This window comes from Phyllobates terribilis, unplaced genomic scaffold (genome assembly GCF_046119375.1).
Source record: "Phyllobates terribilis strain yellow unplaced genomic scaffold, ASM4611937v1 Scaffold_7__3_contigs__length_470593459, whole genome shotgun sequence".
Lineage (NCBI taxonomy): Eukaryota > Metazoa > Chordata > Amphibia > Anura > Dendrobatidae > Phyllobates > Phyllobates terribilis.
In genome coordinates this window covers 42,633,918-42,650,443 of record NW_027362767.1, presented here as the reverse complement: position 1 = coordinate 42,650,443, position 16,526 = coordinate 42,633,918, and the positions used below count along the sequence as shown (strand labels likewise).

Here is a 16,526-nt window from a genome sequence, read left to right as displayed (position 1 = left end):
AATAGCATTTGTTAGACTCTATTTTGGAGCAAAATGTGACAGATTAACTTCCGGATTATGATGCCGGGTTGATTGGCTTTTTCCATAACTCCACTAGAAGTGAACGGATAGATCCTTACAGCCAAGTCTCCCTTCAGTCTCTGGATGCCGTAACAAATGACTCACCAAGTGGGTCTGAAGACCCCTTTCCTTTTGCATACCTGCAGTCCTCTATCAGACCAGTATGGCATATATACCCTAGATGAGGATGCCATTTTAAAATGTATCTTAAGCCATATCCACATCCTGCAAAAAAAAAAAAAGTCCCCTTTGCCTCTCAAAAGAATGCGTACTGTCCTGTACTAGGCCACAGCTGACAACATGAAAACTAACTAAAGCAGGCAGCATAAAAAATACATCTGCAATGTTTGACAGCTGTAGCATTTGCATTGCTGCTTGCTGAATAGAATTTTTCAGTCCATGTGCACAACTGAGCATCCCCCGGCTGGCACACAGACCAATAGCTAATGTTCTAGTGCAGGCAGGAAATTTCCCACACAAATCTAAGGTCCACATAAAAAAAAAAAAATCACAGCATGCACTATTCTGTTCTACGTTACGTCCCAGAGTGCTGAATGCAGTAGAAGGCAACACCTGAAACGCTCCATGATGCGACTGCGCACGCCGAGCCAAACACATGATCAGTTTCCCATCATGAAAGTACCGTTTTCTGGGGTTTTTTCTTATACGGCCATCTGAATACATACTAAACTTGTAAATACTTTTTTTTTTTCTTCCGCTGGGTTTAACCGTGATCGCAGTGCACACTTAGGTCCTTTTTGAAAACAACTGCATACCCTGGGCCGCACCAAAAATAACATACATTGTAGCGACTCTCCAAACTAAACGGGTCTGTCACCTTTAAACATCTCTGGCCGCAGTCCCAAAGCAGGCATCTGTTGGTAAGTTTGCCCTGGTCAGCAGATTGTGTCGGTCTCTGTGGGCGTGAGGCTACATAATCCGCATGCCATAATTCAGGCTGACATTACAACAGAAGACTGCTAAAATTACTGTTTGTTCTCCCCGGTTTACTGCTTACACAATAGAGATGTTTGCATGAAAAGTGAAAATATAATTCTATTGTTCTTTACAGGTTAAAAGAACTGGAAGACAGATTAAATGGACTTAAGAGTTCTAATACCCCTGTTTTAAAATTTAAGGCAAGTAGATTTCTGGAATTGAGGTTAATAGGGGTATTAACAGCTGTGATTTTTTTTTTTCTTTGTGGCGAGGGGTTAATGCAGTTTATTCATAGCACAATTATACGTTGACTTACAGTTTACCTGCTTTTACCCTTTAGGTTGAGAACTTTTTCTGCATGGGTTCGCCCCTGGCAGTATTTTTAGCACTACGTGGAATTCGTCCAGGAAATCGTGGAACTCAAGATCATATTTTACCTAGAGCTATTTGTAATCGTTTGTTTAATGTTTTCCACCCGGCAGATCCTGTGGTAAGTCTTTGCTCTTTCTTTGAACTTACAAAAAAAATAACCCCTGCAATATCTGTAAAACATGCACCAATTTGCAGGGTTTTACCAATACGTTTAAGTCGACTATGAAGAGAAATCATGAAATCAAGAAGTAACGTAATATATAGCTATCTGCCAGTCTGTATTATTTCCAGTAGCAATGACGTGCTTGTCCAAGCCCACTTGATTACCACCGTCCATCATGGTCCTCAGTTGTAGTGCTGGCAGGTATGGCACATGATTGTTGACGCTGATGATTGACTGCAAGGGTCATGTGCGTAAGGACAGCACGCCATCACTGAAGAATGCAGGCACAGATTGCCAGGCTCACCGGTGAGGCAGTTGGTGACCCACAGCAATCTCACAGTTGTGAATAGGTCACACCAAGGGTACACCGAGCAGGTCAGGGCACGTACCTGTCTATCTTTACCCTCTTATAAAGCCAGAGCTGTCAATCAAGGAAGAGGGGGAGCAAAGATGAATGCAAAACAAGTAGGTGGGAAGGTGCACTGAGCTCACACTAAGGATGCACCCAACACACCGGCCTGATGTATACAGCACGGCTCTGTACACTGTGTAGCTGCCCACAATTGCAGATCAGATCCTATTCATTTGGACACGCCTTTCTATACCTAGCAAGAGCCAATTAATCAGTAAGCTGCACACGTCATGAATATTCCAGCTCACCCATCCGTGTCACCTTCTGTTGCAATCGTGAATTCCCATTTTGTTTTCTGTAATATCCCGATAACCTGATGCCATCCAGCTCTGTATAAAGAGGACTTCAACTTGCAGGGCAGATGGGGAGCCTCTTAGTATCCATGCTTTCCTCTTGTGGTGACAGTCACTTTAGTGTTAAACTTCATCCAGGCATGATAGGTTAAGCTCTGTATAAAGCCAAACAAGAATCATCATTTGATTGTTAAAGATAAATAATTAGAGCTTTATGATGCGCAATGGGATCAGAAGGGCCCATATACAGTTTTTGCACAGTGGCCCTCTACTTTCTATGTCCATCCCTGACTGAACCCATTTTGCTTCCTCTGCTCTGTCGTAGAGTGACCCTTACTGAAGCTAAAGATGGTACGTCATTATGTCCGTAACCTATTTTATCATCAGTCACTGTGTAACCAATTCAGTAACGACCAATATGGCTGCAGTTCCTATTCTCAAAAACTGCTGCCCCGACTACATAGAAAAATGGCAATTTATCCTTCAATATTGAAAACTTAACCAATTTGTACAGCTGCTTTCACTTCAAGTGTTAGCGGCAAAGTAGAGAGAATATAAGGCTGCATTCACATTGCTGTGTCATTGGTATCCATGATACTATTAGTGCAGGTCAGAACACTCGCAATTCGGCTATGATACTGAACACATACATGCACCTTATTAGGAGCTGAGCTGCAGTACTGAGAACGGGCTCTGCGCGGAGCTGAGCTGCAGTACTGAGAACGGGCTCTGCGCGGAGCTGAGCTGCAGTACTGAGAACGGGCTCTGCGCGGAGCTGAGCTGCAGCACTGAGAACGGGCTCTGCGCGGAGCTGAGCTGCAGCACTGAGAACGGGCTCTGCGCGGAGCTGAGCTGCAGTACTGAGAACGGGCTCTGCGCGGAGCTGAGCTGCAGTACTGAGAACGGGCTCTGCGCGGAGCTGAGCTGCAGTACTGAGAACGGGCTCTGCGCGGAGCTGAGCTGCAGTACTGAGAACGGGCTCTGCGCGGAGCTGAGCTGCAGTACTGAGAACGGGCTCTGCGCGGAGCTGAGCTGCAGTACTGAGAACGGGCTCTGCTCGGAGCTGAGCTGCAGTACTGAGAACGGGCTCTGCGCGGAGCTGAGCTGCAGTACTGAGAACGGGCTCTGCGCGGAGCTGAGCTGCAGTACTGAGAACGGGCTCTGCGCGGAGCTGAGCTGCAGTACTGAGAACGGGCTCTGCGCGGAGCTGAGCTGCAGTACTGAGAACGGGCTCTGCGCGGAGCTGAGCTGCAGTACTGAGAACGGGCTCTGCGCGGAGCTGAGCTGCAGTACTGAGAACGGGCTCTGCGCGGAGCTGAGCTGCAGTACTGAGAACGGGCTCTGCGCGGAGCTGAGCTGCAGTACTGAGAACGGGCTCTGCGCGGAGCTGAGCTGCAGTACTGAGAACGGGCTCTGCGCGGAGCTGAGCTGCAGTACTGAGAACGGGCTCTGCGCGGAGCTGAGCTGCAGTACTGAGAACGGGCTCTGCGCGGAGCTGAGCTGCAGTACTGAGAACGGCCTCTGCGCGGAGCTGAGCTGCAGTACTGAGAACGGGCTCTGCGCGGAGCTGAGCTGCAGTACTGAGAACGGGCTCTGCGCGGAGCTGAGCTGCAGTACTGAGAACGGGCTCTGCGCGGAGCTGAGCTGCAGTACTGAGAACGGGCTCTGCGCGGAGCTGAGCTGCAGTACTGAGAACGGGCTCTGCGCGGAGCTGAGCTGCAGTACTGAGAACGGGCTCTGCGCGGAGCTGAGCTGCAGTACTGAGAACGGGCTCTGCGCGGAGCTGAGCTGCAGTACTGAGAACGGGCTCTGCGCGGAGCTGAGCTGCAGTACTGAGAACGGGCTCTGCGCGGAGCTGAGCTGCAGTACTGAGAACGGGCTCTGCGCGGAGCTGAGCTGCAGTACTGAGAACGGGCTCTGCGCGGAGCTGAGCTGCAGTACTGAGAACGGGCTCTGCGCGGAGCTGAGCTGCAGTACTGAGAACGGGCTCTGCGCGGAGCTGAGCTGCAGTACTGAGAACGGGCTCTGCGCGGAGCTGAGCTGCAGTACTGAGAACGGGCTCTGCGCGGAGCTGAGCTGCAGTACTGAGAACGGGCTCTGCGCGGAGCTGAGCTGCAGTACTGAGAACGGGCTCTGCGCGGAGCTGAGCTGCAGTACTGAGAACGGGCTCTGCGCGGAGCTGAGCTGCAGTACTGAGAACGGGCTCTGCGCGGAGCTGAGCTGCAGTACTGAGAACGGGCTCTGCGCGGAGCTGAGCTGCAGTACTGAGAACGGGCTCTGCGCGGAGCTGAGCTGCAGTACTGAGAACGGGCTCTGCGCGGAGCTGAGCTGCAGTACTGAGAACGGGCTCTGCGCGGAGCTGAGCTGCAGTACTGAGAACGGGCTCTGCGCGGAGCTGAGCTGCAGTACTGAGAACGGGCTCTGCGCGGAGCTGAGCTGCAGTACTGAGAACGGGCTCTGCGCGGAGCTGAGCTGCAGTACTGAGAACGGGCTCTGCGCGGAGCTGAGCTGCAGTACTGAGAACGGGCTCTGCGCGGAGCTGAGCTGCAGTACTGAGAACGGGCTCTGCGCGGAGCTGAGCTGCAGTACTGAGAACGGGCTCTGCGCGGAGCTGAGCTGCAGTACTGAGAACGGGCTCTGCGCGGAGCTGAGCTGCAGTACTGAGAACGGGCTCTGCGCGGAGCTGAGCTGCAGTACTGAGAACGGGCTCTGCGCGGAGCTGAGCTGCAGTACTGAGAACGGGCTCTGCGCGGAGCTGAGCTGCAGTACTGAGAACGGGCTCTGCGCGGAGCTGAGCTGCAGTACTGAGAACGGGCTCTGCGCGGAGCTGAGCTGCAGTACTGAGAACGGGCTCTGCGCGGAGCTGAGCTGCAGTACTGAGAACGGGCTCTGCGCGGAGCTGAGCTGCAGTACTGAGAACGGGCTCTGCGCGGAGCTGAGCTGCAGTACTGAGAACGGGCTCTGCGCGGAGCTGAGCTGCAGTACTGAGAACGGCCTCTGCGCGGAGCTGAGCTGCAGTACTGAGAACGGCCTCTGCGCGGAGCTGAGCTGCAGTACTGAGAACGGCCTCTGCGCGGAGCTGAGCTGCAGTACTGAGAACGGCCTCTGCGCGGAGCTGAGCTGCAGTACTGAGAACGGCCTCTGCGCGGAGCTGAGCTGCAGTACTGAGAACGGCCTCTGCGCGGAGCTGAGCTGCAGTACTGAGAACGGCCTCTGCGCGGAGCTGAGCTGCAGTACTGAGAACGGCCTCTGCGCGGAGCTGAGCTGCAGTACTGAGAACGGCCTCTGCGCGGAGCTGAGCTGCAGTACTGAGAACGGCCTCTGCGCGGAGCTGAGCTGCAGTACTGAGAACGGCCTCTGCGCGGAGCTGAGCTGCAGTACTGAGAACGGCCTCTGCGCGGAGCTGAGCTGCAGTACTGAGAACGGCCTCTGCGCGGAGCTGAGCTGCAGTACTGAGAACGGCCTCTGCGCGGAGCTGAGCTGCAGTACTGAGAACGGCCTCTGCGCGGAGCTGAGCTGCAGTACTGAGAACGGCCTCTGCGCGGAGCTGAGCTGCAGTACTGAGAACGGCCTCTGCGCGGAGCTGAGCTGCAGTACTGAGAACGGCCTCTGCGCGGAGCTGAGCTGCAGTACTGAGAACGGCCTCTGCGCGGAGCTGTGCTGCAGTACTGAGAACGGGCTCTGCGCGGAGCTGTGCTGCAGTACTGAGAACGGCCTCTGCGCGGAGCTGTGCTGCAGTACTGAGAACGGCCTCTGCGCGGAGCTGTGCTGCAGTACTGAGAACGGCCTCTGCGCGGAGCTGTGCTGCAGTACTGAGAACGGCCTCTGCGCGGAGCTGTACTGGTCCAGCTTTTACAGTGTCCATCTGGCTCCTGAGACTTTGTCAGCTGATCATGGGGCTGCCAGGTGCTGGACCCCACTGCATTGATAACCTATGTTAAAGGGATTGTCCACTACTCAGACGATCCCTTCTGAATATCTATGTCCCCACCCCTTCCTCCAACCACGCAGTAAAATAATTACTTATACTCCCCTCTTGCCGGCGCCATTCCAGCGGTGCCGATCGGCACTGGATTTCCCCGGGGCTCCCGTAACATTGTCATGCGATCCCTGTGGCCAGTCAGCTGCAGTTCTCACTTCTTCCCGATGTCCGTTACATCTGTAGGAGATGAGAGTGCAGCCAGCACTGATTGTTACACGATCCCTGGAAGAGCCTGATACTGCTGGAACGGTGTCGGCACCTTAGGTTAGTATCAGTGTTATTATTTTACTGGGGGAAAACATAGGGACTCAGAAGGGGTTGTCCTAATAGTGGACAATCCCTTTAGGCTTAGTGCCCATGATGCAGACATTTTCCTGAGCATTTCTGCATCTTCTTGGCAGAAAAACGCATGCGGTTTTTACATGCGTTTTTTGATGTGTTTTTGCCATGAGTTTTTCCAATGCATTGTATAGGCAAATACTCATGCAGAAACGCACAAGAATTGGTTATGTCTGTATTTTTTCTGCGAGTAAAATCCGCGTAGAAAAAATCCTGGCCATGTGCACAGAACTTGCAGAATGTCATGGGATAAGGTATGCAATGCGTTTCTGGAGCGTTTCCGCGCTGCAAATACGCACCAAAAACGCATCGTGGGCACACAGCATTAACATCGAAATCTAAGTCCAAGAAAACCCAAAAAAGTGAACGGGTTGTAAGGAGGTCACTGAGCATGTTCCATATCTTCCCCTCTTCATGTGACCATGCCTTCTCCACCTGGTACCAGATTCCCTCAGCAGTTTGATGTTTCTCTGTCTTCTTTGCTCCTTTTTAGGCCTACAGACTTGAGCCATTAATATTGAAGCACTACAGCAACATTGCACCAGTCCAGATCCACTCATCCAACACCACAAATCCCATTCCATACAAACAACTGAGACCGTGTCTCATCAACCCGTCCAAAGATACTACCTCAATGTCCGATACAGAAAGCATCCCGAGCCCAAGTACGTCACCGGTCCTGCCTCGAAGACACTATGGAGAGTCCATAACGAATATAGGCAAAGCGAGCATATTAGGTAATGTCCACCTCTATAGCATTTACGATAACTCCTTCATTACCAGCCAATGTTTTGGTTTTTTTTGTTTTCGGTTTCACATTTCAGTAACCATACTTTTTTTTCTGTTTTTTTTCTGTTCTCATTTCACAAAAAAAAAACATTTGAGAAATTAATTGAGCAGGTTATTATGGTCATGTGGATACCTAATTTGTGTAGTTTTTTTTTTATTATGTACTCCTATTTTTTAAGAAAAAAATCATAAAATTCGGGAAGCATGTTGTTTTTTTTATTATTATTATTGTGCATCTTTTCTTCTACTGTGACTGAGGCATCCATAGAAGCTCCAGTTACAGGGAAAAAAAGCCCAATGCAGTGACCCATGCTACTGGCAGAGCTGATCTGGGGTCATGATGTCCCGCTCCCGGAGTTTGTGTGATCATAGGGTCCTACAGAAACATCGGCAGCATTTGCTGAGCATTATGTAATCTTTAATAGAGGAGACAGAAGCGTTAATAAACACCTTGGGGTCCCTTTCTCTGCCTGACTGTGGGGGACGGCCTGCTAAATTGCCAGAGCTTCAGTACCGTGCTCTAAGTTTACGATGGCACGAAATTAAAGCCTATGTAAATGAGAGACTCTTGATCGTTATTAGATTAAAGGGTTGTTCCCAAAATAATAAGTTATCCTCTATCTGTGGAATAAGGGATAACTTGCTGATTGCTGGGGGTCTGACCAAACGTACCCTCAGCAATTGTGAAAAGGGGCTTCCTCTCTAATACTTTACCTTTGTTCTAGTCATGGTCTACGAGACTGTGGGGGAAAAAAACAGGTCTAGCGCTCCACTCTTTCAGGCAGTCTCATTGTCAATGGCATGCAGCAGAGTTTGAGTATGTGTATCTCCGCTCCATTCAAGACAGTGTTCTGCAGAGCCCCGTTCTCTGGATTGCTGAGGGACCTCCAGCAATTTGCAAGTTATTCCCTATCCAATAGATAAAGGAAAACTTAAATGTTATGGGAAAAATCCTTGAAGGATGTCAACGTAAGAGCCAGCCACTAGATGGCAACAAAGGTATAGGATTTTGCTTCCTATTGCCATTCATTGTGCGTCTTTCACTCCTTCAGGTGCTGCGAGCATCGGAAAAGGCCTGGGGGGAATGTTGTTCTCAAGATTTGCACGTTCTAGTGCAACTACATCTCAAGGTTGTGAAGTAAAAGACTCAGCTGACGGGGAAGACAAAAAGTCAGTACAGATTCAAAGTGCTGCGGCATCCCAAACCATTCCACACAGCATCTCCGGCTCACTGGACACAGGTAAGGGTCATTAGCGTTTTCCATGTCACATGCTTGGAGCAGAAATACAGCCCATCATTAGGTGTATATATAGTCCCTGAGTATTGCAATGGCCGCAGACTGATGTTAAATGCTCAGAGGAGTATTTCTAATTAACCCCTTAGCAACATTAGACGTACTAATACGCGTCTGTGCCCTGGGACTTAAGAGCCAGACCCGTATTAGTACAGGCTGTGCGGGCGCGATCACCGCCGGGTGTCAGCTGATTGTCACAGCTGACACCCGGTACTATGTGCAGGGAGCGGTCCTGCACCGCTCCCAGTATATTAACCCCCGCAATGCTGCGATCGAAGTCTATCGCAGTATTGCGGTGGCAAGGGGAGGTGATCGCAGATACTCACCTCCTCTTCCGGCCTCCAGCGCGGTCTGCCATGGCTTCCAGGATGTTGCCATGACGACCCGATGTCGTCATGATAACGACCCGATGTCGTCATGATAACATCCGGGTCACCAGACAACAGGAAGATTGTTCGGACATGCGCAGTGCATCTCCAAACTATCTTCTCCCTGTCCAGCGCTGACAGCCTGCATGGCACAGGGATGGTGCTGCATTCCTATGCCATGCAGGCGATCAGAATAAAAAAAGTGAAAGTCCCATAGTGGGACAGAGTAAAAAAGTGTAAAAACTGTCATAAAGTGAAAAAAAAAATTAAAAAAAAATTGTAAATATTAAAAAAAAAAATAATCCACCAAAAATAAAAATATAATGTACCCATCAATAAATATTATAAAAAAAAAATAAAATGAAAGTACACATATTTGGTATCACCGCGTCCGGAACAACCTGACCTATAAAACTGTCCCACTAGTTAACTCCTTCAGTGAACACTGTAAAAAATAAAAATAAAAAACTAAGCAAAAAACAATGCTTTATCATCATACCGCCAAACAAAAAATGGAATAACACGCGATCAAAAAGACTAATATAAATAAAAATGGTACTGCTGAAAACGTCATCTCGTCCCGCAAAAAACAAGCCACCATACAGCTCCATCAGCCGAAAAATAAAAAAGTTATAGCTCTCAGAATAAAGCTATGCTAAAAAATAATTTTCTCTATAAAATTGCTTTTATTATGTAAAAGTGCAAAACCTAGAAAAACGATATAAATGTGGTACCGCTGTAAACGTACTGACCCGAAGAATAAAGCAGCCTTATCAATTTTACCACACGCGGAACAGAATAAAAAAAAAAAACAATTCCTGAATTGTTGGTTTTTGTTTATTCTGCCTCCCAAAAATCGGAATAGAAAGCGATCAAAAAATGTCACGTGCCTGAAAATGGCACCAGTAACGACGTCAACTCATCCCGCAAAAAACAAGCCGTCACATGACTGTCTGCCAAAATCTGGAAAAATTATAGCTCTCAAAATATGGCGATGCAAAATCTAGATTTTACAAAAAATGCGTCTTTTAGTGTGTGACAGCTGTCAGTCATAAAAAACCCATATGATTCTGGTAGCGCTGTAATCGCACCGACCCGAAGAATAAAGTCGTCTAATCACTTATACCGCACGAGGAACGGCGTAAAAAATAAACTCTCGGGTTAGGGTTGGGCTAGGGTTAGGGCTGGGGTTGTGATGGGGTTGGGATTTTTTTCAAAAGTAAGAAAAAAAGATGACGATATGGCGACTAGTGTTGAGCGCAAGTGCTCGCTACTTGAGTTTGCATCGGGTGCTCTGGTATGCGTTGAGTATCGTGGGTATTTGAGTGACATGCTCGAGTCTCCGCCCCATATGCTTCGCGGCCAAAAAAACTTTGCGGGGATTGCCTGCCATGCACGAGCGATCCCTGCATGTTTTCTTTTGGGTGTCTAATAACCGTGAAACATGCGAAGCAGGGACTCGAGCATGTCACTCGAGCACACGCTGTACATGGTGCATACCTGAGTACCCAATGCAAACTCAAGTAGTGAGCACTTGCGCTCAAGACTAATGACAACTTATTCAATATGATGACCTAATGTTATCAAATTCTGTGTCGTACCTCTGGGTTCAAAATGTTCACTATACACCTTAATAAAATCCTTGAGGGGTATAGTTTCCAAAATGGGGTCACTTGTGGGGGAGCTCCACTGTTTAGGCACATCAGGGGCTCTCCAAACGCGACATGGTGTCCGCTAACAAATTGAATGGAAAATCGGCTCAAATTGTTAGCGGACGCCATGTTGCGTTTGGAGAGCCCCTGCGTGCCTAAACATTGGAGCTCCCCCACAAGTGACCCCATTTTGTAAACTAGACCCCCCAAGGCACCTATCTAGATGCATAGTGAGCACTTGGAACCCCCAGGTGCTTCACAAATTGATTCATAAAAATGAAAAAGTGTTTTTTTTTTCACTTTTTCATTTTTACGAATCAATTTGTGAAGCACCTGGGGGTTCCAAGTGCTCACTATGCATCTAGATAGGTGCCTTGGGGGGTCTAGTTTAGAAAATGGGGTCACTTGTGGGGGAGCTCCAATGTTTAGGCACATGAGGGGCTCTCCAAACGCAACATGGCGTCCGCTAATTATTCAAGCAAATTTTACAATCAAAAAGTCAAATGGCGCTCCTTCCCTTTCGAGCCCTGCCGTGCACCCAAACAGTGTTTTTGCCCCACATATGGGGTAACTGAGTGCTCTGGGGAAATTGCACAACAAATTTTGGGGTCCATTTTATCTTGTTACCCCTGTGAAAATAAGAAAAATTGGGTCTAAAGTAACATTTTTGTGAAAAAAGTTAAATGTTCATTTTTTTCTTCCACATTCCAAAAATTCCTGTGATGCACCTGAAGGGTTAATAAAGTTCTTGAATGTGGTTTTGAGCACCTTGAGGGGTGCAGTTTTTAGAATGGTGTCACTTTTGGGTATTTTCTGTCACATAGACCCATCAAAGTCACTTCAAATAAGATGTGGTCCCTAAAAAAATGGTTTTGTAAATTTTGTTGGAAAAATGAGAAATCGCTGGTCAACTTTTAACCCTTATTACTTCCTAACAAAAAAAAATTTTGGTTCCAAAATTGTGCTGATGTAAAGTAGACAAGTGGGAAATGTTATTTATTAACTTTTTTGTGTGACATATCTCTCTGATTTTAAGGGCATAAAAATTAAAATTTTGAAAATTGCAAAATTTTCTAAATTTTTGCCAAATTTCCGTTTTTTTCACAAATAAACGCAAGTGATATCGAAGAAATTTTACCACTATCATGAAGTACAATATGTCACGAAAAAGGAATCTCAGAATCAGCGGGATCCGCTGAAGCGTTCCAGAGTAATTACCTCAAAGTGACAGTGGTCAGAATTGTAAAAATTGGCCCGGTCATTAACGTATTGTCTCGCTTCCAGGATAATAGACCTTCTCTCATAAATGTGCATTTATAGATGAAAAGAAGTTTGGAAGATGGATCAGTGCTTAAATGAAGCATTTTGGCTAAAAAATCCTTCTCTTAGCAAAAGCCGTTTTCCATACTTGCATTATGTACTGTAAATTGTCCTCCATTGAGCTTATTTCCTAATATTAGGAATAGCATAAAGGAAGCCAATATTACCAGAGCCCCGATGATCCATCAGTGCAGTGTAAATAATTGACATCTGCTTGTTTTGCACTTTCCTTTATTCCTCCCCATCTTTAATGCTCATCGGAGAGACTCCTCCATTGATCTGTTTGCATTACGTCCTGTGATAACCATACGCACGGCATCACCCCATTGTTATTCCCGGCCTGTTCCTCTACTGAAGGAAACGATCTCAGCCCTTGGACACAAACCAATATTGCCTCTTCATTCAAGACGTCAGAAATGCAAGTCATTCATCCCGACCTCTCTGCGTGGACGTCTGCAATGAGAAAGTAGAGCCTAATGAAGAAAGGCATTCCCTGCTTCCTTCCTCCTTAATCCCTATAGATTTTGATGGACCACTTAAACTAAGATTGCCACTAGAGGGGCGACTATTTTTATTATTTTCAGGCTGGCCACTACTTCTGTATCTTCATTACAAAAGTGCAATATATTAAAACCCATGCACACAATCCAGACTGCAGCAGGGGTCCGCTGTCCTAGACTGCTGTCCCCATGGTGCAGCCGGAAGTCATTCTAATAGCGGAGGATACCGGTATAATACATGGTTATATTTCTAGCCTAGAATTACTATATGATCATTGTTTTTCTTTTATACTGATCTTACAGTGGACCTGGAGCACCGGATCGACTTTGAGCTACGAGAAGGGCTGGTAGAAAGCAGATACTGGTCGGCCATGACGTCGCACACTGCATACTGGTCCTCCATGGACGTGGCTCTCTTCCTCCTAACGTTCTTATACAAAGACGGCCAGATCGAGGACGAAGACAAGCTAGGTGTAGATGAACTGTAGAGGAGAGATGGCAGACTGTTTGAGGCATTGATGATGCATGAGCGAATGTTTTCATTTCGTTTTATAGAACGCACCTTAATCATTATCATTTACTAATTATCAGTTCCTTTAACCCCTTATTAACCCCTTCCATTAGAGCAATAGAGACACCTCCGTAGTTGCCTAATGCAGCGCGTAGTTTGTGTATGCGAGTGCCTAACACAATCACCATCTCTTTAGGTGACCTTTAGGCATCGCAGGAGGAGGCCGCCACGTTTCTACCGCCCGCCGATAGTGTGAGACGCGTTCGACTCTACATTCACCTGGCGAGCTATTCAGGACTGCGTTACGTCTAACCAGAAATAATAAAACGTCAAAAAGCTTCAGAGTAGCGTGACCTAAATTTAGCTTTATTAATGCCTCTTGTAGTTTAATAAATTTTATTTTATTTTTTGTACTAATTTTTTTTTTTTTCTTTTTTTGTGGGGAGTGTGGGGGTCTAAAGAAATCCATATTCATTTTCTACATATTTTGGAGTTGATTTCCCAAAATACATATCTTTGTACTAAAAATTGTGGACTCTGGCGCATTCTCAGTAATATTTTCATTACAAAATAAAAAGTCAATAAATCTTTGTGGTTTCACATACAAGAGCGTGGACGGAGTTATTTAAGAAATGGCGAGAATGTGTCATAACAGCTACTGATATGTGATCCGCTGGGGGCGGGGGATGACCGAGCTATGGAGACCCCCAAATATTAGTGTCAACATCTGATTTTAATTAATGGAGTATGTGGCATTGGATTTCAGGCTGAGCGTTGGAGAAGGCACAGTAAATCGCAGGGATGGAGCCCAAAGAAAGAGTATTGTAGAACTTGGCAAATGCTCAGAGAGATTTAGGGATTGATATAGAACATCTAATTAACCGCTGAAGGACCAGGGTTTGTTGTGTGGTAGAGAGAAAATATATATATATTGCCCTCCAGAAGCCAATCTTGTTTTTGCAAGATTGTGTTTTTTTGTTTGTTTTTTTTTATTAGGGGTACATCTAGTTTATTTATTTTTATTTTTGGGACGTAACATGGAATGAGGTGGGTAAATACACAAAAGTTGTGTTTTTTATATCCTGTTATTTACTGTGCAGTTATATATCACATAATAACCTTATATGAGGCTGAAAAATTACGGATTTTATTTTTAGATAAATATCTACTTTTTGCAGACTGAAACTTTCACATTGCTGAGATGTTTTTTTTTTTTCTTTTTTGTTGAACAAGTTGAAGGGTTTTTTTTGTGCCATTTTGGGGCATGATCCCGCGAAGTGTCACTACACCAACTTAGAATGATTTTGCAGATATAACCATGTCTATATATTGTCTATAGCTGTCTCCCTCTGTAAATTCACTTGGCGTTTCACAGCTATTGACCATAGCATTAAATGGTTGGGATCGGCGTGATCTCTGATCCCGGTTTGAACAGAGTTATATCTGTATATTTCAGTTGCCAACCACAACTTATTTTGGCGTATGACACTCCTGTGCCTGCTGCATTGCTGTGCTGTGATCTTACAGGACTTCTTGGGTGTAACCCGCTCACCGGGACATACTCTTACGGCAGGCAGGGGGTAAAGCTGGGATTCCCAGCCAGTGAGTCCTTTTTTTAAAAATTACTGCATTGCCATGACCTCAGTGTTTTCTTATGGAAGGAAAAATTCACGTTGTTGTAAATTGCCCGTGACATTCGCAGGTGAGTTGTGGAAATGATGTGATTTTACCAGGACTTGTGAGTGACTAATTCCCTCCATGAGCAAGAGCTTCAGACGCACCTGAAGTCACCAGTGATGGTAAGTCCGTTCATTATCCGCTTCTGTCAGGTGAAGGTTCAGTACATCTGTTTCTTTGGCCACGTTCACATTTCAGTATTTGGTCAGTTTTTTTAAATCCGTATTTGTAAGCCAAAACCAGGAGTGGGTGATAAATACAGAAGTGGTGACGTGTTTCTATTAAACTTTCCTCTGATTGTTCCACTCCTGATTTTGACTTACAAATACTGATGTAAAATACTGAATGTGTGAATGTGGCTTTAATAGTATCTGTTTCTAGGAAAGCTGGGTGGCGTCTTACAGCAGACTTACAGGCTTCCCATACTATTTCCCACAGCCCTAAATGTTTTAATTTCTTCACATAGGGCAGATTTAATCAGGACTCCTAGAAGAGGTAAGTGATTACACCAATCACTGGGAATGCGATGATCTGCCTATGCAGGGGGGCAGCCAAAAATGTGGGGTAAACGCTCTGTTATTATCGAAACCCTCCGATTCTGGCACTAACTACTCCGGGGTGCTCGTCCTCTTGAGATGATACTGCTGACGACCGCTAATTGTAGGTCCACCATATGGAAAACATTAGAAGCACATGCAGACATCGCAGACGAGCACATTCCTCCCGTGACACCGTATTAATGTGCTGAGCTACTGAATGCCACTAAAGTCTGAAATCCCAAAGAAAAATAGACCAGAGTGATGGATTTACAGTGTGAATTACTGGACTCTAGCTAATATAGGCTGAACTCCCAGCCTATAGATCTTCCAAAAGGATAGTGAAAGTGCTGATTAAAAGCTTTAAGTAACTAAAAAGTGTGATAAATAGCAAATTATTGTGATTTAGCCACAACCTTTCTCAAAAAGTATTGCACTGACCAGTGATGTGGCCACTGGACCCGAGCCCAGCAAACCTCTTCCTATCCTACCTGCTGGCATGCCTGGTGCTTCTGCTAGTAGAGCCATTGCGACATCCTACGTGCATCTTGTTGCCCTTGGACTGCGGCATGTCACCCATTCACCAAGTACTTATGCATACGGTTGCTGCGCCCCTCTTGCATGGTCTGTCCCCTGCACAAGACGCCTGGTGGCCGACATTTCAAAGCGATAGTTTTGCGGGGTAAGGGAACGTAATCTCTAAAGTGATTTGCAGATAGGCAATATATTGGATCATGTTTTCTGAAACTAAGCTAAAGGGGTTGTCTCTAATTGTTAAATTAGTAAAATTGCAAAGGGTTTGTAAAAAGGGACTTTGCAATTTACCTCCTATTAAAAATTCTTTGTTCCCAAGAATAGAGGGGTTTCTAATTCTATAATTTACTGCATTAGCTATGGTTATGCCAGAATCAGGATATGGGGAACCTGAAATCAGCAGTCATGGGGTAAGTAATGGTGCTGGGATCAGGCAGAAACAAAAAAAACACATGTGAAAAAGCCAAAATAAAATGTCAGGGTGCAGCTGGAATACATAAAGGATAACAAGTGCCAGGATCGGAGATTGTAATATCCGCAGGTATGAGAGTGCCAACATGGGAGTGTGAATGGGGCCTAACTAAAACGTTTTGCAATGCTTGTCAAAAGATCAGACGTGACCTCTCCTAGGTGATACTTGTGAGATCGTTATTTTGCTAGTTTGCATTCTTTGTAAACTTTTATATAATGTTCCTATATCATTTCTGCATCATGATCTCGGCAGCTTTTATAATACCTAGTCACAGCCGGCTTAGAGGACCTGTTACTTGCTTTAAATATATAT

At 46.3% G+C, this 16,526-nt stretch overlaps 1 protein-coding gene across 2 annotated transcripts in view; it reads left to right on the top strand.

Annotated features, from left to right (window-relative positions):
• Positions 1-13,602, top strand: part of DDHD1 (DDHD domain containing 1) — a 54,973-nt gene extending 41,371 nt beyond the window's left edge. For both annotated transcript variants that reach the window (XM_073638451.1, XM_073638450.1), the window contains 5 exons: positions 1,133-1,199; positions 1,340-1,489; positions 7,054-7,297; positions 8,402-8,590; positions 12,788-13,602. In XM_073638451.1, the coding sequence (XP_073494552.1) occupies positions 1,133-1,199; positions 1,340-1,489; positions 7,054-7,297; positions 8,402-8,590; positions 12,788-12,972 (835 nt within the window). In that variant the 3' untranslated portion in view covers positions 12,973-13,602. The remainder of the gene's footprint in view (positions 1-1,132; positions 1,200-1,339; positions 1,490-7,053; positions 7,298-8,401; positions 8,591-12,787) is intronic.
• The last annotated feature ends 2,924 nt before the right edge of the window (positions 13,603-16,526 follow it).